At 32.6% G+C, this 21,612-nt stretch overlaps 1 protein-coding gene across 1 annotated transcript; it reads left to right on the top strand.

Annotated features, from left to right (window-relative positions):
- Positions 1-1,887: 1,887 nt before the first annotated feature.
- On the top strand, positions 1,888-20,205 carry LOC134279118 (atrial natriuretic peptide receptor 1-like). Its single transcript, XM_062761469.1, has 24 exons — positions 1,888-2,135; positions 5,860-5,969; positions 10,205-10,336; positions 10,527-10,757; positions 10,941-11,152; positions 11,315-11,428; positions 11,632-11,764; positions 11,896-12,032; positions 12,348-12,459; positions 13,346-13,427; positions 13,754-13,850; positions 14,011-14,298; positions 14,406-14,510; positions 14,618-14,677; positions 15,689-15,857; positions 16,430-16,588; positions 16,935-17,133; positions 17,230-17,370; positions 17,458-17,581; positions 18,121-18,189; positions 18,467-18,629; positions 19,250-19,360; positions 19,464-19,555; positions 19,792-20,205. The coding sequence occupies exons 1-24, from the start codon at positions 1,888-1,890 to the stop codon at positions 20,095-20,097; spliced, it is 3,594 nt and encodes a 1,197-aa protein (XP_062617453.1). The 3' UTR covers positions 20,098-20,205.
- Positions 20,206-21,612: the final 1,407 nt, after the last annotated feature.

Here is a 21,612-nt window from a genome sequence, read left to right as displayed (position 1 = left end):
TGATTGTTCAGTTTGTAATTAATGACTTAACACTTAGTATGAAAATTGTCAGTCAGCATTTGAGTTAATCATAGATTGTATTCGCTGACAAGGTCATTGTATCGACCATAAAACTTGCAAAATGATGACTTTAAACAAAACCGTTTAAATTCTTGTTTCATCAAATTGTTTGTCAATAGCTTCCCATCTTGATTCGTATGTAGAAACGCTGCTGCGAATTGAATAACCGAGAGAATGAAATCGCATATGTAGGTGATAAGGGTATATTAATTACTATTTAAGTAAGTGTAGTTAACTATTGGAAAGATTAATTCATCACGTTTTCATAAAGCTTTGTTGTTATGTTACCATTTACGTCTTTTTTCTGGTAAAATATCCAAATATGTAACAGATGTGTCAGACTTTGTGATATCTTTTATTTTTATATTGTGATATCTTTTTTTATTTTAAGCTAATTGAGAACTATCGTGGAAGTAGCTATGATTAATTGATAATACGTTGTCGATTTATCTAAATGTTGACCTGAAGGTCACAGCAAGTCTTTTCTTCTTTTTTATTTAAGATTTTGAATATACGTGAATAGGTCTGCTAATGAGTGCTGTAATTACTCATAAGAATCACGATGGATTGTTGGAGGACCTAGTCTCCAAAATCCACGTAGATATTGTCATTCAGAAACTCAAGCATCTTTTTCATATCAACAGTCACTCCGAATGGTTTTTTAACTTGCAAAATGACCACTGTAACCGTAAATAAATTTAATGTCATTGGTATCACAAAATCTGATTTCTAAATATTTTGGAAAATTGTTTATTTATAGAGTTAAGAAGTTGTAAGTTTTGATGATTTTAATTTTGCTCAAATTTTATGATATTTCATTTTTCCCAAAAGATCCTTGGAAGTCTCTCTCTGATTAACTTCACTTCTCAAATATATATATATATTAGTACAATACTCCTAATGCCTCCCCTTCATCGCTGTTAAATGGAACCTGATGTATATAACTGTTCGTAAGGATTTTTATGAAGTTCAGTATAGGTACGTTACTTCGAACTCACTTTGTTCAAAATATGAAAAATATTCAAAACTAATGATGAATGATTTTAAGGATATTCTCCTTAAAGGCGGTGTGGGTGTATGTTGAATAACCACTTGTAGAATAAAATCCAAGTTCCTGTAAAATACATGTACAATTAAGATAATGAGCTTTACAAACGAATATGTTAACCTGTTTTGTCAACTGGGACTATAGTACACACTGATCGTGTGGGCTATCTTATTCTTTCTTCACTTCTGAATTATTGAACACAGAATAATAGATTAAATTAGTTTCTGACGGATTGTTTTAACATTTTATGTTATCAAATAATTGGAAAATTGAAACTGAAACAATTAATGATGTTTCAATATTAGCTTGAAAATTGTTTTCCATGTGACTTGAAATGCAAAAAGAGACAGAACAGGAAACCGATTCATTTACATAGATTTAAAACCTGTCCGGGACCTCGGATATTTGTTTAGGTTAAGGGTACGATACATCACGTTTGACAATTGTCTTACTTGCACCATTAACGCGATACATTTTGTCATGGTATTTATTGACTCTGTGGATCATCATTCACTAAAACAAACACTGAATGAACAAATCTTAACGTCATGTTTGGTTTATTCATTAGATCTAATTACAAATAAAATGAAAGTGAGAGTCATACTCAAAGCCCCAAATTTGCTGTACTTCTTTGCAATGTGTTCATTATAATATCCTGTGTTAAGTTTTCTCTTTAATCGATTTTGTTCATTGTACATGTTTCATAAAAAAGTTGACCGACATAAAACTATATGATTGTAAAGAATTGAAACTGGGATGGGGAAAAACCGTGATAAAAGATGGAAGGTGAAAGAAACTTAAGGAATTTTAAGAAATACCAAACAATGTTGATAAATACCTGTTTGGTTTTAGTTTTAACCTTTACTCCCTTGACTCGTTCTGGACATGTTCAGACAGTGTGGATGGCCCCCAGGGACACCCCGCCCTCCTCGGTCATCTTCGTAAACGCCTCTACCTCCGTAGGAGCTCTAGCATACGCCGTGGAAAATATTTACAATGCCGGGATATTACCCAGAGGGCTCTTTGAGTGAGTACCATGTCTTTTCAAATAGAATTATTTTTTATCAAAGTACTTTAAAAATGTATTGTGTGTGTTTTTCTCTGCCTCTAGCTTCAGAAATAAGACTCAAACATAGGGTACACATGACCCCATTAAATCTCCTGTCATAGTTTAAATTAATTAAATCTAAATAACCTGTGGTTTAATGTCGATTAAAAAGCACAAAACATGTGTTCTCTATGCAATTCTTCTTTTAGTTCTTAATGAGATAAAATTGTTTTTAACGTTATCTTCGTGTTTTACAGTGGTAACAAGAATAGTGGTTCCCTTAGACTCGTCGCTCTTTTAAGGCGTGTCTGTGTTTTTGTTTAGTTCCTACATCACACTGAAACATTTATTTAACAATCAAATAAACTTAATTCTTACAGCATGCACTTTATATTCTTCTTCGCCTCAAAGAGACACCCCCGCAGAGTATGGATTCCATCATACGTTAAAATAGATTGTGGGAGGTAGAGAAGCTCGCTTATTTCTTTAAAAAAATCGTGTGCATATATTTTTGCAACAGAAATCAATTCTCTTAATTTTCTTAACAGTGCAGGAAAAAAAAGTACATCCACTTGAACTACTGTCTTTGTAAAGATTTTTTTTGTTGTCAAAATTAGTTATGGAAGATGATTCACAAATACATGTAATACTTTGCCACTGGTGTAATCTTCCAGTTATGTCTTCAGTGATACATGCAATTTGCTTCTGATGAATTTCAACCGCATTTTTAAAAATACTTTGATTGAATTATTTCTGCAAGTTTTGGACATTTAATTTTTTTTAACACTGATCTCCCTGTATGGATGCTCGATGTAGACTTCAAGGTCAAGGTGAGATCAAAATACTGGTACCCGAAGAAAGGTATTATACGTACACGAATAATATTCATGTGAATTCTAAAAACTCGAGCAGCAACCAAGGTTTATGATTTACAAAATTTCTTCAAACACCAAGTCATGATGTTGATATCCTGAGAAAATATCTTGTTAAAAGAAATATTAAAGAATATGAAATTCCTAACGCCAATTGGTCAGATTTCATGTACAAATAAAAGTTTTTTCAACAGTAGGTCAAACTTTAAAGTAATAAAGTAACAAATATCCTCACATCCACCGTGTGCTCCCTTTTATGAGCGGGAAATAATGGAAAACCCGTCGTCAATCAGTGTATAGTGAATGGCCTAAAATTAGTATGAAAAACATCAGTCAGCATTTGACTCTGATAAATTGTATTTGCTGACAAGGTCATCGTATCCTCCATAGAACTTACGAAATGATGACTTTAAACGAGACTGCTGATATTCTTATTTCATTAACTTGTTTGTCAATAATTTACTTCGTTTTAAAACTTGTACATATGTAGAGAGTGCTCTTGCGAATCGAATCAACTGAGATATATAAACCCCGTATGCAGATGACAAGGTTTATTGCTGCATAAGTAAGGGAAGTTGACGATTGAAAAGCTAGAGTCATCACATTTATCATAGAGCTTGGTTGATAGATTACCATTAACGTCTTTTTCAAGTAAAATATCCAATTAAGAAACAGATGGGACTGACTCTAAGGTATCTTTTAATTCAACCTCACCGGGATATATCGTATCGACATAAAAATGGAAATAATTATTGTTAATTGACAATACGTCATCGATATATCAAAATGTCGAGTTGAAGTCCACAGCAACTGTTTTGTTCTTTTCACGAATAAGATTTTGGACAAATTCTGTTTCATGTGAATACAAAAAATAGGTCTGCTAATAACGGGGCGCAATTAGATATTGTCAATCAGAAACTCAATCATTTTATTATATCAACTTAAGAGTACTTGTGTGTACAATCAGAATTTTGTTTAACAAAATAATTTTGCAAATGTCCAATGGAGTGAAGCGAATTTACAAGTGTCATTTAAAAAAAATGAAAAACTACTCTGAAAAAGTAGCTGTCAATGATATCAAAAAGTCAGGACTTTAATTTATCGTGTGGAATGGTTGTGTATAAAATTGAAAAGTCTTCAGTTTTTAAGCTCTTGATTTTGGTAAAATCTTCTGATTTGAAATTTTCCAAAAGTTCCTTAGAATTTTCAAGTATCTAAATTTTAATTACATCACTTCTCTTGTTGCACAGTACTCTCGATGTTTCTCTTCTTTATTGTTACTATCTTAGTGAGGAGTAAAGAAAGAGGCTTGGTTGAACATTTACTGACCCGCTATGTACCTTTGTGAGAATTTTGATGAATTTTCGGAATTCAATTTACCTATGGTAATTCAAATTCATTTCGGTTGTTTGGCATATTAAAAATTCAAAACTGACATATGGATTTTGGAGAATTTCCTACGTTAGAGAGGGAACTATGAGTATAAGTTGGATGATCACTTGTAGAATTGAATCCATATATATATATATATATATATATATATATATATATATATATATATATATATATATATATATATATATATATATATTTCCATTTCTAATTTTTTTCTCTGATCTAAAATACAATTTATAGAATGAGCCTTGCAAACGAAGACGATGTTATTACCTGTTTTGTTTTATTTCAGAAATGGAAATATAAGGAATCACTGTCTAGTTTTGAGAGTATGCCAGGACAAGTACATGGTAACTTCGCCCGATCATGTAATCAATCTAATTCTTATATATATATATATATATATATATATATATACTGTTATAAATAAGTTTATAAAATACAGTAACAAATATTGTGACGAAAGATAGCAATAACGCATGGTTTTTATATTGCCCCTCAATCTTAACTACATTTACGTCTTCAGTAATAATTTGTTCAGCAGGACTACAGGATGAAGAACATGATCACGATAAGAAGGTTTTAGAAGTGCGACTTATTACATATTTCTTTGTTTTAATATACTTCTTTGAAGTTAACCAGGAGTACTAACATTTGAATATTTTAAAAGATCTAAGGTTCAGTCTATTTTTTGTAAGTGGTTCTATTTTAATCACTTATTGAACATATCAATATTTACCTATTTTTGTTCTTTTTCCTATGTTTCATTTATTCATTAAAAACGTAAAAATCTTAAAGATAAATTAATCTTAAGTGCAAAATCAAATAGGTCAAAATGACGTATAAAAGCAAAATTAAACTACAACTCTAGTGTTATTACGCCATTAATTGCTTAGATTGTAATTACTGTCGAATCATTAGATTTCGTGGTGGTTTAATTTTCGTTGATTTCGTTATTACCTCTCTTTATTCCAATTACATTTATGTCCATGTTCCCATTAGTAGGTATAAATGAATACAAGAAATCATGTCTCTGCGAACCTGTTACATTTTGGCAATCAACAAAAATTATATTTTTAAAATGATCTTCAGTAACACCGGCATCAGACAATTGTATCTTAATTAAATTCTTCTAAACCTCTCACTGGAAAAATTGATTATTGCAAGCTTTATAATATTTGACATAAATTTCATCACTGTAGTAGAACTGGTTCCTGGAAAATAAATCCACTGGGTCTTTATTCTTCATTGAACTTAAAATTAGGACACAGGGGAGACCTCATACTAATTTTGTATATTGACTCTTAATTTTCAGAAATTCTCAGTTTTATCTTTATTAAATACCAAGTTAAACTTTTTTTTCTTCTAAACTATGATCTTTTTTTAACATGTAGAAATAAGAAAAAAAAAATAAATATAATTTTTTTTTCTTCTAGTATCATATGGATAGATTCTGGCTGTGACAGTAAACTGAGCATTGGGAAATTTACAGATTTTTTGTTTCATAACAGAGTGGACGTCATATTTGGTCCACCATGTACGAAAGGTAAGTCATGTCTGTCTGAATCTCATTTTCGAAGAAATGGAGATGAACAGGATGAAATAAAGATATTAAATAGTTAGCGGTAGCTAAACTCGGAGAGCTAAATCAAATCTAAAAGATATCGATTGCCAAAGTTCAATGCTGGAATACATCGTAGTGGTTTATTTTAAAAGGAAAGCGGAGACAACTCATTTCAATATATGGGTTTTGCATTAAATATGAAGTTGTCTCATACGGCGCCGCTGGAGGGCCAGGTAAAAAAATATTATTTGTTCGGACAAATTAGAAATTCGTTCGGACGAATTAGTTATTTGTTCGGACGAATTAGATATTCGTTCGGACAAATTAGAAATTCGTTCGGACAAATTAGTTATTTGTTCGGACGAATTAGATATTCGTTCGGACAAATTAGAAATTTGTTCGGACAAATTAGAAATTCGTTCGGACGAATTAGTTATTTGTTCGGACGAATTAGATATTCGTTCAGACGAATAAGTTAATTGTTCGGACGAATTAGATATTCGTTCGGACAAATTAGAAATTCGTTCGGACGAATTAGAAATTTGTTCGGACAAATAAGTTATTTGTTCGGACAAATTAGATATTTGTTCGGACAAATTAGAAATTCGTTCGGACGAATTAGAAATTTGTTCGGACAAATAAGTTATTTGTTCGGACAAATTAGATATTTGTTCGGACAAATTAGAAATTCGTTCGGACAAATTAGATATTCGTTCGGGCAAATTAGATGTTTGCACAAATTATCCTGTAAAGAGAGATATACACTTTATCTATTCAGGAGGATTCATCCTTTTTTAATACATAAATAACTCTTTGGACCATGACATACACACGTAGCAACTAGACATGTGATATCAAAGTCGGGTATGTTGAATGTAAATATTCGGAAATAATGGATCTATACCGGTATATATTATAGGCCTAAAGTCTGCCATTCTGAAAGTATATTTTCTGAGAGCCCACTAGTAAATTCAAAGGGTCAGTTACTTCTTATCAAACATCTTTTCACTCCCTTCCCTGACTAACACTGCGGTGCCAGTGGTCAGTTACCGCTTCTTTGAAAAGATGAGATCCACTCCTTAAGGTTTTACTCCTACTGCAGGCAATTGGTACGGGAAAAAATTGGCATTGAAAAAGATAATAGGACTGTCAACTTTGGGCAACTTTTCCTAAGCCACCCTCCCCCCTTTTTTTTTTTTTGCTTGTCAACTTTTCAGGTAGCTATTTTTTTCTCAGGCCCCCCCCCACTTTCAAAAACGATGCTACGTGGCTGCATTGTATTATATTGAATAAACTTCGGACTCAAAATATCGAGCCTCTTATTCGAGGGTTTTAATTTTTTTTAAGGTGGGGCTTACTAGCTAGGACATTTGTAGATTTGCTTCTATACCACTGTTCCCACATTTAAGTATTTTGTGATAAAGGAACAAAAAGAGGGAATCCCATAAGTCCATCTCCAATGGATTCTTTCTAAGATCGTTAAAAACTATTATTAAGTATCTATATAAATTTTATTTTATATTTAAATATCAGAAAAGAGCATGAATTAAAACATGCAGGTATAATATTGACCAAATTAAACACACGCCCCTTTCCGGGAAAAGGATAAAGAATAGATTAATACATGTACGTTCCTAGAAAGTGCAGTAAAATTTAAAAACTCATCATAATTTAATGCAAGTTAAGGTTCTCAATGATTAAGACAATCGATCGTTTTTGAAATAGAGGACGGGGGGGGGGTGTTACTAGAAAATATTTTGACATTCATTCATGATTTATTTTCCCCGTAAAAGGGGTTGCTTTCATAATTTCCCTTTCTATGTGAGTCATTGGCCTATCAAACCTTCGAACTGGTACTCAACTGTAAAAGCGTATAAACAAAATTAAGAAATGCTGAAAGTGAAATTAAATAGTTTGTTCGACTACATGTACCTCTGCAATAACGGGAGGGGGCTATAATTATGCTGTGAAAATCAATGGACTAGGGAATATACCAGATTGATCGGTTGACCTCGTAATTCACCGGCTCGCGAGTCGTATGAACAACCTGGGATCAATACGAACAGGTTCATTTTTGTGAAGTTTTCTAAATTCACAAACAGGAATATTTAATTAAAAACTCAATGAGAACCTTTTAATCATTTTATACACCGCATATGTACCAGATTCATTGATTGAATGTTTTACGCCGAATCGGCAATATTTCAGCTACAAATCGGCGACATATGTATCAGAAATGTATTTCAAAAATCATTCACATGTCATGATTAATAACTGCACGGTAGTGAATATGTACATAAAAATCATAAGAAAGAGATCAACATTAAAACGACTTATCTTCAAAATATTTATTGATAATGTTGTTCATTAAAGTTATTTTGCAAAGAATCAAAATAAAATGAAACGTCTTGGTGCAAACTGCACATTATTCGCGGTGTCCTGATAGTTGTTCACAATTTCTCTAATTTGTCCGAACAAATAACCAATTCGTCCGAACGAATTTCTAATTTGTCCGAACGAATATCTAATTCGTCCGAACAAATAACTAATTCGTCCGAACGAATTTCTATAACTTATTTGTCCGAAATTAACCGAACAAATAACTTATTTGTCCGAACAAATTTCTAATTCGTCCGAACGAATTTCTAATTTGTCCGAACGAATATCTAATTCGTCCGAACAAATAACTAATTCGTCCGAACGAATATCTAATTCGTCCGAACAAATAACTAATTCGTCCGAACGAATTTCTAATTTGTCCGAACAAATAACTTATTTGTCCGAAAGAATTATTAATTCGTCCGAACGAATTTCTAATTTGTCCGAACAAATAACCAATTCGTCCGAACGAATTCCTAATTTGTCCGAACAAATAACTAATTCGTCCGAACGAATTTCTAATTTGTCCGAACGAATATCTAATTCGTCCGAACAAATAACTAATTTGTCCGAACGAATATCTAATTTGTCCGAACAAATAACTTATTTGTCCGAACAAATATCTAATTCGTCCGAACAAATAATTAATTCGTCCGAACGAATATCTAATTCGTCCGAACAAATAACTAATTCGTCCGAACGAATTTCTAATTTGTCCGAACGAATATCTAATTCGTCCGAACAAATAACTAATTTGTCCGAACGAATATCTAATTTGTCCGAACAAATAACTTATTTGTCCGAACAAATATCTAATTCGTCCGAACAAATAACTAATTCGTCCGAACGAATATCTAATTCGTCCGAACAAATAACTAATTCGTCCGAACGAATTTCTAATTTGTCCGAACGAATATCTAATTCGTCCGAACAAATAACTAATTTGTCCGAACGAATATCTAATTTGTCCGAACAAATAACTTATTTGTCCGAACAAATATCTAATTCGTCCGAACAAATAACTAATTCGTCCGAACGATTTTCTAATTTGTCCGAACAAATAAAAATATTTTTTTACCTGGCCCTCCAGCGGCGCCGTAGTCTCACTTTTAAAGTCAAAGAGAAAAAAAAGAGATGGATGAACAAGGCTTACAGAATGTCCATAGACTTGGATTTATGTAACATAGTTCAAGCGCTAAGCATTAAAAATTCTTAGTATCATTTTATTTCATATTACTAACACGCTAACCCGCAATGCTACGCAAGTCTTGGTTGTGTTTTCGAAAAGATATGAAATTGTGTAATGTATTATATATTTCTATTAAAATCGAAAAAAAAAAATTACGGAAAATATAAAGGTACACTTTCAAATAAAATTAAAAATGGAGCGAAGATACAATCATACCGAAATCTGCCTCATACTATGATTCTTTTTATCCTCTTTAATATGTGTATACTATTTCATAGACAAATACATTGGATCTTTGTGAGATTTTTGCAATCAAATGATGGAAATTGACGTAAAGTATACTCCAATGTTTGATGAAAAGTCAAAGAAAATTTTGCTATAATTGCATTCATATCAAAATTTTTTTTTTTATCCTAACAGTGCCAAATAAACAAAATGAAAATGTATTCATATACTTGTAGAAGTCAGAGTTTGTCGAGAAGCAGCATCAAAAATGAAGAAAAAATCTTAAATTCTGAAAACATATGGAATTAGGAAATTAAGTACTAGTTACCTGTCCTTTTGAAGTTGGCCACAGTAGTATTCTATCAATGATGAATTTGTGCATCAGACTTTCTTTTGATTCTAATTTTTAGCATTTATCACTTAGCCATGATCCCGATTGAGTTGGCGGCCTATAGAGATATTCCTGTCTTTGGTTGGTTGTCCAATGAAGAAACCCTTGACGACAAGAGTAAACTACAGACACTGGTCAGATCCATCGCCCCTCTCTCAGCAATAGGTAAAAATCTACAACATTTAGCATTCAGCTAAGTACATAAACTCAATTTATGGTCTTGAGGCCTTGTAAATGGTACCGAGATACATGTAAATCCTCAACAACAACAAAACAAGTGCAACCTTATATAGACTTTAAGATAGAATTCATTTATTTGTTTGATGTTTTTTGAAGTTTTATATTTAAAAAACAGGAAACATCCTCACTATCTTTTTATCCGGATTCTTCTGGGTTCGGGTGATTGTCATATCTTCTGTGGATTCCGAATGTGAGGCATACGCAAATGCGTTCATCTCGGAAATCGAGAATCCATACTGGTCCTCGTTCGGATTTTCCCTCGCTCATCACTACGCACGCGTAAATCTTAATGCTACTGATTCGACAATAGACGAGATATACTCTGCCATCAAGTACGAGGGAAGAAGTACGTCTGATATAATCAGAGAGAGAACTAAAGAGAGAGATATATATATTTAAATAATATTTATTCAATTAACCATTGAAAATAAAACTAAAAAATAGCCTTAATTGATTTTGTTTGAAACCTCAATAATTATTTTGTTCCCTCAATTGTGATTTTAATGCATTTTTTTTCTACCTTTTTCAGTTATCATCCTAATTGTTCCTGAGTCCGAGCTCCGTACTTACATGATCCGGGCTCATGCTCAAGGAATGGCTAGCGGAGACTATCAGTTTCTGTTTATCAAGACTACTTTGCTGTCAAATGAAGAATTAGCGGATGTAGAAAGCACTGCATTATGGGAATATGGAGACGCGAATGACAACGCGGCCCGCCAGGGATTTGAAAATCTTCTTTACGTAAGATTGCAGCTCGGTTTTCTACGTGTAACCTTTTAGGCATATTGAAACTTTTGCCACGAGATTGTTGCTTCTTCTTTACGTAAGATTGCAGCTCGGTTTTCTACGTGTAACCTTTTAGGCATATTGAAACTTTTGCCACGAGATTGTTGCTTATTTCAGTTGTCTTTTGGTGACGCGTTGGCAGGAAACTCAACGTCTACCTGGTCAGCTGAAGCCTATGCAGCTTACCTGTCCTTGAAATCGACATTTCCTTCTTTGCCTGATTGGGCACAGGTAGCCAAATTACGAATGACTTTTTTTTTTGCGTTTCTTAAGAACACGAATGAAATTTCATTTCACAGATCTCGTGCATTTTATTGTAAATAAATTTTTGGTTTAACATGGCAAGCCAAAATAAAAATTAATTTTACTGACATATAATTTACATTATTTATTGAAGATTCATTGTTCTTTCTAACTTTTTTTTCTATTTTAAGCCTGATATTTACTCACCATTTCTCTACGATGCCGTGTACCTCTACGCCCTAGCATTGCGGAACAATGGAGGCGACCCAGCTACAGTGAATGGCTCCACTATTAGACAGTCGCTAGAAAACTTTAATCTCAAAGGTACAGTGTATATAATATGCAATAAAAAGTACTCTTTTAAATGTATTGTAATGTGAAAATTTTAAAATAGCGTTTAATAAACTGTACTTGGTCATTTTTAATAAACTTTACCAAAAGGCTTATCTGTTTAGGTCTTTCGGGAGATGTGGTGATGTCAAGTAATTCCGATCGTTATGGTTCAATAACTGTCTACGATCTCTCGGAGTCTGGGAATTTTACTACTGTGGCCTACTACAGAATGACAATTGTTAATGGCTCTATTCTTCCGGTATATCTTCAAAGTTTTCTATCGATTTCTTCCTATCTAACCTTCAATAAAAGAAGTGTGTGTATAGAACCTATATTTACATCAAAGATCAAGGAATTCTACACTATATTGTCAAATTTAATGCCTAAAATAAATATCTTGCGATGGATATGAAAAAAATACAATACTTTCCGTAATGTTTTTACTATTGATCAAAATTTACCGTCATAATTAATGCATCTGAATTGAATTTTCTTTGTTTAACCAATAATGAATTAAAATCCATGCATTTGAAAGCAGCGCTTGCTATAAATTTTCTATCTGCAATAAACGCAGGATAGCGACATCACCTATTTCCGGTGGGGAGACGGGACGACCAGTAATGACCGTATCCCGTTGGACACGCCCACTTGTGGTTTCTTCAATGAGAAATGCCCAGTACCTCCAGGTAGGACCAATCAAATTCTCCGTGTTTGATTTCACAGTCCAGTGTTTGAGTAATCTGTATCTTTATCCTGACATGTACATTTTGAATCTGCCGGCCATCAACAAAATTAAAAATTACATATTCAATGTCAACCGATTAATTCATAGTTTTCATCATAACAGTTCTTAAAATATATCAAGAGTAATGTCTTTTAAATTGTTGAAGAATTTTTTAAAACAAGTTACAAGTTGTATGCATATAGTGTTACAGCATGTATAGAAAAACTACTTTTTATTCTTTTAATTGCACCATACATGTTGCCTTATTTTTGATTAAAAATACTTTTTAAATTTTTTTTCTTTCATAAATAATAGGAATCATTGATTTTTTTAAAAATAATTTCCCTACTGACTATAGAGAAATATCTTACAACCTAGGACCTATCTTTATAGTAACTCGCTGGAAATGAGTATTCGGTAAAATGTTTTTGATGCTTAAGTTCCTGTGGCAAAATTGAACTTCAAAGTACATCCAAATAGAAATGTTTTAAAATTACGATTAGCAATCGATATCAACTCATATAAATTTTTCATCACTTAAATCGAAGATTCCAAATCGAAACACCGTGCATTTCATGTTTATCAGTTAGAGACGGAATTTTATTTGCAAAAACGCATCAAAACAAAAGAGAGGAGAAAGGTCGAAGTTGTGTACCTGTGCGAAGTTTTTTACCCATTGTCAACTTCTTAAAAACTAACAATTTCTAATTGTCTGCCACCACAACTAGAAAATGTGATGAGATCAATATTGGAAAAAAATATCGATTCTAACGCCGTGTCCCGTTAAAATTCAAGTGCTTGTAAAGGAGGCTGAAAGGCAGTATAATACGGGTATTTACATATTCCAGGATCGTCCTCTGATCTCGCCGTATACATTGGTGTGTCATTAGCAGCCATGGTTCTAGCAATGATGATGTTGTTGGCCTACAGGTAAATACAATACCTGAACGGAATGTTTTCTGTGTTACTCGTGCTTTTTCACCTGACGAGGTAAGCAAACTTGTCCAATTTACAATTGTCTCTAAAGTTAGTGATCGGTACTATTTTATCTATGGTAGAAGATTTTGCCATCAAGTACCATTCCTGCGTGCATCAATTAAAATTGCGATAAAGGAAATCAACAAATGATACAAACGTCTCCTTAGGTGCAATCATTCAATATTGTTATGTAAATGATAAAATATTTTGTAATTGATTTCCCATGGTACCAGTAGCAATTCATAACGAGATTATACATGTCAATGTGTTCTCTGTAGGATATGGAAGAGACAGAAAGACCTTCAAAATGTGGTCTGGAAAATTCATTTCAAAGACCTAGACTTCTTTGTAGGGAAGCAGGTTCGGTCTTTCATGGTAAGCGTTCATGATAAGCACCTAATTAAATATATTCTATTTTACTTTACTTTTTATCACAATACTTAAAGAAAAAATCCGAATCAGCCTTCATTATTATTTGACCGAATGTTCATTGCAAGATGACTTCAAAATGAGTTTTTCAAACTTTTTTTCAAAGAACTTGTCCCGAAATGACAGTAGTAGTGATTTGGCAGTAAGGAAAAACAGCGTAGGAACCGCGTCTATACCACACCACCGTCGGATGAGCATCACCAGCCGCTCAGAGAAAGGGACGGAATACACGGGAGGAACCACGAACGCCGACACGTTATCCATGGACAACAACGTCATACAGAACTCCAAAATCACCGTGGCCAGATACAGAGGGCGACTCGTGGCACTGAAGTCTCTCAGGAAAAAGAAGTTCAAAACAGACGGGGTGAAGTTCCTCAAAGAAATGAAAGAGGTCTGTTCGTGTATTGTCATTCCCATTGCCGTTTTCCCTCTTGTTATTGTCCTTATTGTAATCTATATAATCTAAGGATTTCAAATAATAAAATTATCAATTATCAGGTCATTGAATTCAAACATGCAAACATTGCCGCTATGCTGGGTATATGTACTGACTCGGAGATTCCTTGCGCTGTTTGGGAGTACTGTTCCAAAGGAAGCGTTCAGGTAGTTTTATCAACCCTGTTAAGTAATATTTTATTCTTTGGATTCCTAGTAGATTATCACAGGACATTGCATGTACAAATCGTTCTAATTGCTGATTTATTTTGTAGGATGTGATCATTAAATTGGATACAATGTTTAAAATATCTATTGCTGTTGATATATGCAAGGTACTTTAATTGTAAAATAATCATTTTTTAAGGTCATTGAAGGGTATTTATACCCAGGTTTCTTTACTTATGTCATTGATATGATCTCCCGTATGGAATTCTCTAGGCGCTGAAAACAAAGTGAACAGACTGAGAGGTCAAAAGCATGTGTTTTTTTACGACATATAAATTGGATACAATGTTTAAAATATCCATTGCTGTTGATATATGCAAGGTACTTTAATTGTAAAATAATCATTTTTTAATGTATAAGCTTTCATTTAATGATGGGTAAAAAGAGAATACACAAACCTGTTCATAAAAATTCTAAGAATATTGTACTTTATTTAAAATGAGAGAATACACAACTCAAAACTAAGAATAATACTTTATATGGTACTGTTTATTTGATGCCTACATTTTGTTTCAATACTTTTGTGAAGACTCGCATAAGAGAAATAATTATTTCTGAAATATATGGGGAAATAAAACATCGTCTTGTTGTTCAAATAATTCTGTATTTTATTTCTGAGAGTATATTCATGTTTTTTTGTGAAATGTACTCTTGAAAACCTTGACTTTCGAATAAAATAGGTCTTTTACATTGCACCATTCTTTATCTCTAATCCAACTAGTATTTACGAACGCTGATGCATTTGTAATGCCATTATTTTGATATACAGATTGTTTGTTCATTGCAAATATTATTTGTTTAAACAATGTAAATTTACCACCGTCACTCACTATTAGTACTTAGCAGTCGTCGTTGATATTTTCTTCATTTTAATAAAATCGATATTTAATATCTATAAATGTGTTTATACACGTATTTTCACACATTTATTAGTAAATGCTCAATATAAAGGCTGTAACTAACAATTTAACAAAAGTATCTTTCAAACATATAAATTTTTTTATTAGGAATTAAAATCTTGTCTTTGGATGTCTTCATCAGGTCTGCCGAGAAATTTATTATTAGAAGGTTTGATAATTTCCATCCAACAGTAAGAATAAATATTATTTTATTATAAGGGCTTGTCATACCTTCATAAGAGCGACCTACGTTTCCATGGTAATATGAAGAGTTCCAACTGTTTGATTGACAACCGCTGGGCGTGTAAACTTACAGACTACGCTCCTCGTCATCTGCAAGGGGAAGACATCGACAGAGAAAAAGAAGAGGACGATGGGAAATACGCAGGTTACTGTTTCATCAATTTATTTACCGACATACTTGGTCAGGAATCAAGAAATACTGATAGCTGAGTCTTTAATTTAAAGTTTTGGATTCTAAGGCCTCTAAATCCGGGATAACTTTTACTTCAGTTCTGAAGTAAAGTAATGAATCTAAACCATGAAATTTTGTCTGTCATGAATGTAAAAAAAAAAAAAAAAAGACTGCGTGAAATACTGAGATGATAAACGGTAATCAAACTCAAAAGCAATTAAAACACAGAAGACCAAACACGGACCTCTAAAAACATCAGGTGCCATTGAGGAGTAAGCATCCCCTGTCGACCTGTCATACCGCAGCCGTGTACTTCTTGACATTTTAATGCAATAAATTGAACATTCACTTAAAATATTGGTATTTATTTAAAAGTAGGATTTATTTGACATTTTAATCAATTATGGCAACTACATCAATAAGATTTTATTTTAAAAATTTCTTTTGGAACTACCGCACACGGTTTAAACGAAATACGAATATAACGAACAATAAATTTCTTTTCCTAAATTTAACTTTTATAATTCTGAATTATTTACCTTTAGCTTTACTGTGGACAGCCCCAGAACTCCTGAGAAAGATCATTCCTACTGGGAAACGATTTGGATCTGCTGCCGGTGACGTGTACGCCTTCGCCATTATTGCCAAGGAGCTCATCTGTAGAGACAAACCTTACTCCATGGAGAGCCATCTTACTGCTGAAGGTTGTAGTCTATTGTTGTATAAATCTAAAATCTAAAAAAATCATCGTATTATACAGGGCAGACCATTCATTTAAAAATGAGTTAAATTACTTTAAGGTTGACTTGAGTTCTACATTGCTCTAAAGAATAATATAATTACAGTAAAACTCGGTTATAACGAAGTCACAGGGACCTATGAAATCACTTCGCTATATCCGTAATTCGTTATATATCCGTATAAGGAATTCATCAAATTCATATAGTTGGGGATCCAAAATAACTTCGCTATATCCGTGAATTCGCAATATCCGTGTTCGTACTAAACGAGTTTTACTGTAATACAAACAAGTACATCGGCGTGTTTCAGAAATCATTAATAAAGTAATGAATGACAACGAAGCCAAGCGTTTTAGACCATCTTTCCCTCAAGAATTGGACGGCATCCAAACAGCGAAACAAAGCTACGCCATAAAGAAGCTAATACAAAGCTGCTGGATAGAGGACCCAATGATGAGACCAACAGTGAAAACAATTCTGAAAACACTAAACAAAATCAACCCCTACAAGTAAAAATTTTTCTTTAAAAATTGTTTTGAAGTTTTCTTTATATGTACGTACATTTTAAGTACATGTACTGTAAATGTTGTTCATTTCCTTGGTAGAAATTCTAATGTGATTGAAAACATGGTTGTGATGATGGAGAAATATTCAAATCAGTTGGAGGAGATTGTAGCAGAGAGAACCGAACAGCTTCAGGAGGAAAAGAGAAAGACAGATGCACTTCTTTTCCGTATGCTTCCAAGGTATTCCCTGCACTGTATTATCATATGCTCAATATCGGATGAAACTTCAAAAGAACATTCATATCTGATTTTATATATCTGTTGTAGAAAAGTGGCTGAGGAATTAAAACTAGGTAAACCTGTGGCCGCCGAAAATTTTGAGTCCGTGACGATTTATTTTTCCGACATTGTCGGCTTTACGAATTTGGCTGGAGGTAGTACGCCAATGCAGGTATCACAAATATCTATGTGAACAAAATATGCAACTTAGATCAGAGTAGACTATTATGAATTAAAAACTATGAAGGCTGAGAGATTTTTAAAAGAAAGATTAAACAGCTGTTCTTGTACAAAGAGCGCCGTTGAATCCATATCGCCGTGTAGCTGGTTATTAAATAATTATAATTGAATATACAAAATGAAAAATGAATAGGTCATTCATCAGTCAAGAAGGCTTATATTCTAAAATTCAAACTGTAGATTTTGTAAATTAAAAGTGTCTCATTGATTTTAATTTTGCAAAGTCAGTCTTTATGAAAATTGTATGCCAGCCACATGCATTTTCTCTACATGTCATCCTCGTAAATGTTCTCTTCAATACAAAATATAAAGACACATATTGCTGTATGTGCTGATAAAATCAATAATTTAATAAAGTTAACCATTGTTGTTATTTAGTTATTCATAACATATAAATAAGAAATGATGATTCCAGGAACTGATTGATTCATTATTGATAACGAATAGAAAGGTCTTTCTATGTACTTCTAGGTTGTTGATTTGCTGAATTCTCTATACACACTTTTTGACGATATCATCGAACATTATGACGTTTACAAGGTAAATATTCCTATTTCCGCTTCCTGTGGATATAATACATACAAAAACAAGATAACATTTTATGAATTATCAAACTTCGGAAAATTGTCCATATATTTGCCATCTACAGAAAAGACATTCCTCTTTAATTTGTGAGACTTATCATAAACCCGAAGGAATACAGAAAAATTAAAAAATTTTGCATTTGTAGAAAAGAAAAACATATTTCTCCTTTCTTGAAAACCCGTGTTCTATGAAATAAAAATTTTTATAACATCATTTTAATATCAAACTTTAGGTAGAAACCATAGGTGATGCATACATGATAGTAAGCGGTCTCCCAGAACGGAACGAAAATAATCACGCCAACGAAATGGCCAAAGTGGCGTTAGAGCTATTAGATGGGGTCAAACATTTCCAAATACCACATAAACCAACCGAGCAACTGCAGATTAGAATTGGTATTTTCCTTTTATAGTCAATATCTAGTAATTGAGCATTGTTAGGTCTAGTTCTAGATGACGTAATAATAAACTCAAAACTTTAATTTTACGATATTTACTCAGAAAATACTAGGAAAAGTAATCTGGATACCAATATTTAATCTTCTTTTATTTAAAAGACGAAGTGAACTTCATCTTAATTAATATTTTCTCAAAGTTTAAATGTCTTCTAGATACATTTTACTTGTATGCTATGGAAAAGTCTCAAATAAATAATTTTCTTTCCTCTGTCTTAACTGTAAATGTCAGTTTAGCATGTCTTTTTTTATTTAACCGGAAAGTTCTGATATGTGTTATTTAAGTCATATATGGTCTAATTGAATATCATTAAAGAAATTTGTTTCTCAACTTGTAAGTTTCTTCCTATTTTAAATTATTTTTCTGTTTATGCACTACATACATTAATTTTTACTTTCAAGTGCCAACACTCTTCACCAACTTTGATTACATTTATGTATCTTAAACTATAGAGATTTGTCATTGTCCGTTTTAAATTAAATAAGCATACATTTAAATATGAATTTAATGGAATATACAGTACATGTACAACATCAATACTTGCTGTATTATTTATTTAGGTCTCCACTCCGGTTCTGTTTGTGCTGGGGTGGTGGGGTTAACCATGCCTCGGTATTGTCTGTTTGGGGATACAGTCAACACGGCCTCCAGGATGGAATCTAATGGCCTGGGTGAGGACTCTGTAAAATTAATAGTGATTGAATGAAATTTAAAATTATTCAAAAAATGATTGGGATTTTTGTTTGATTTTTTTTTAATTATTTACTTTGCTAGCTCTAAAAATCCATATAAGTTCAACGACAGCAGATTTATTAAAGCGAGAAAACTGTTACAAGATAGTGGAGCGAGGAAAACTAGAAGTAAAGGTAATAAATATGCAAACAGTAGCATGCCCAAATATAGGTCTCTTTATATCGTTTTAGATGAAACGCAGAAAAGATTAATTAACCGATAAATTTTATGTTTCTCCATCCAGGAAAGTTTTAATATTTACAACTGGATATTTTGCAATCGCGACTTTCTCTGTACAGTCCAAGATTTCCAAAATTTATATTTAGATATAAGTGAATTGTGTTATATCTGTATGTATACGTTTTTCCAGGGCAAAGGTTCTATGACCACGTACTGGTTAGAAGGTCGTATCGCAGCAGAAATTCCAGAATCTTCTTCTGGGGGTGTATCTCTGTCGGATTTTAATGCCTTAAACATACAGACTGATAGCGTGAATGATCCGGGCAATTCTAGGGTGTCGGAAAACGACGACGAGGTGGGAGAGGATGAACCATCTATAAAATACGTATCATTTCTGAACATGCCTTCTCTACCTAATGCTGCAGACATAAGCAGCAGTGACTCTGGGCTTTTAGAGCTGTTTGATAGTGAACCCGAGGATTTCACATCAACGTGATCTTTTTTATTAAGTGCTCTTCAATAATTTATTATGCACATATGTTTAATGATTGCCGTATTAATTAATATTTGTATGCAATTGATGTTAATATTGTTTCTTGTGCAACGTGGATTTTTGTAAATTATGTTTGTTTCTGTAAAAAAAAAATGCACTGAAATTTATTTAAACGCCCTCAAGTGTTATCATATCAGAATTTAATCTGTGTGAAAATTTTCTTGACATAAAACACCTCTGCACTTGAATTACTGATAAATGTATATTTATCTGATTATACCTGACTGAGGGGTTAAATAGTAAGTGTTCAGACTTAGAGGCCTAGACAAATCTACTTAATACTTTCAGAAGTCAGTTGAATCATCGTACACTTGTTTCCTAAGATTTCAGAATCAGATTCTTATTAGAAATAGTTTTTTTTTCTCAATTTGATAAAGATACAAGCAAAATTATAAAGGAAAAAATAAGCATACCCTTTAATATGTTAAAAAGACATTTATTTAGTCGAGTAGATTTTCATTTTTTTTCAATGACCTTTTTGTGGGCGAAAGAATGTGATGGCAGTCCTACAACAATGAAATTTTTGCTATAGTCCACTTCCATATTTACCTGAGGATTTCCGATTTGTCCATGGATTTGTTTCCAGTTGTAAACTTAGTATAAAGATCACTATGAAGATATTTATCTTCATAGTGATCTTTATACTAAGTTTACAACTTTTATGAAATGGATCAAAACCTTATTTTAAAAGATAAAGAATTCTAATGATTTCAAGAGAGAGTTTGCAATATTCAAGACTTCAAGTAAAATATTTCACAAGTATTAAAAACAAAGATGATATGGATTTATTTCTTCTGAGAACATAGCCTCCTCATGAACCACAGCCTACACGTACGATCCTTTACCGTTTTGGTGAGAGCTTTATATGGAGTCCAGACTGTTTCTTGAGATGCTAAGTAAAGGCCAGATACCCTGACTAACCTGATCACTCTCTGAGGCCCGTGATATGTTGCTTGTTTTAATTTGAGATGAGATTAATTTGGTTGCAGATTTAATATCGAATCAAGTTTATTTACAGCTACTAGTACTATACGGAATTTTGAGTAAACGTAATTACGTTTAACTTAATGTTTTAATTATAGATCACTTGATTTTGAATAACCCTATACTGATTTTATTATACGTGTCTACTTATTAGTTGCCTTTCATTGGATTTGTTCCCAAGCGTATCGATAATTAATGTCCATTTTGATCAATGAAGCTCTAATAAGCTGCTATTGATGTGAAATACGTTTCTATAATGTACCATATGGTTGAATTTATAACTTTTAATAATCATATATATTTATTATCACTCTTTTTACTTTCTAAAATCAGTTGATATTTTTTTTTAATATTATTATAAGATGGTTTTTTTTCATTTAACCCCTTACATGGCATATACGCATTTCTACGCCTCTGACTTGAAAAACAAGTATAGTGTGAAAAAACATTCATAACTTTGTTAAAAATAGACAT

This window comes from Saccostrea cucullata, unplaced genomic scaffold, assembly GCF_032062105.1.
Source record: "Saccostrea cucullata isolate Sc308-1 unplaced genomic scaffold, CSIRO_AGI_Scuc_v1 ctg126, whole genome shotgun sequence".
Taxonomy (NCBI): Eukaryota; Metazoa; Mollusca; class Bivalvia; order Ostreida; family Ostreidae; genus Saccostrea; species Saccostrea cuccullata.
This window is presented reverse-complemented; position numbering and strand designations above follow the sequence as displayed.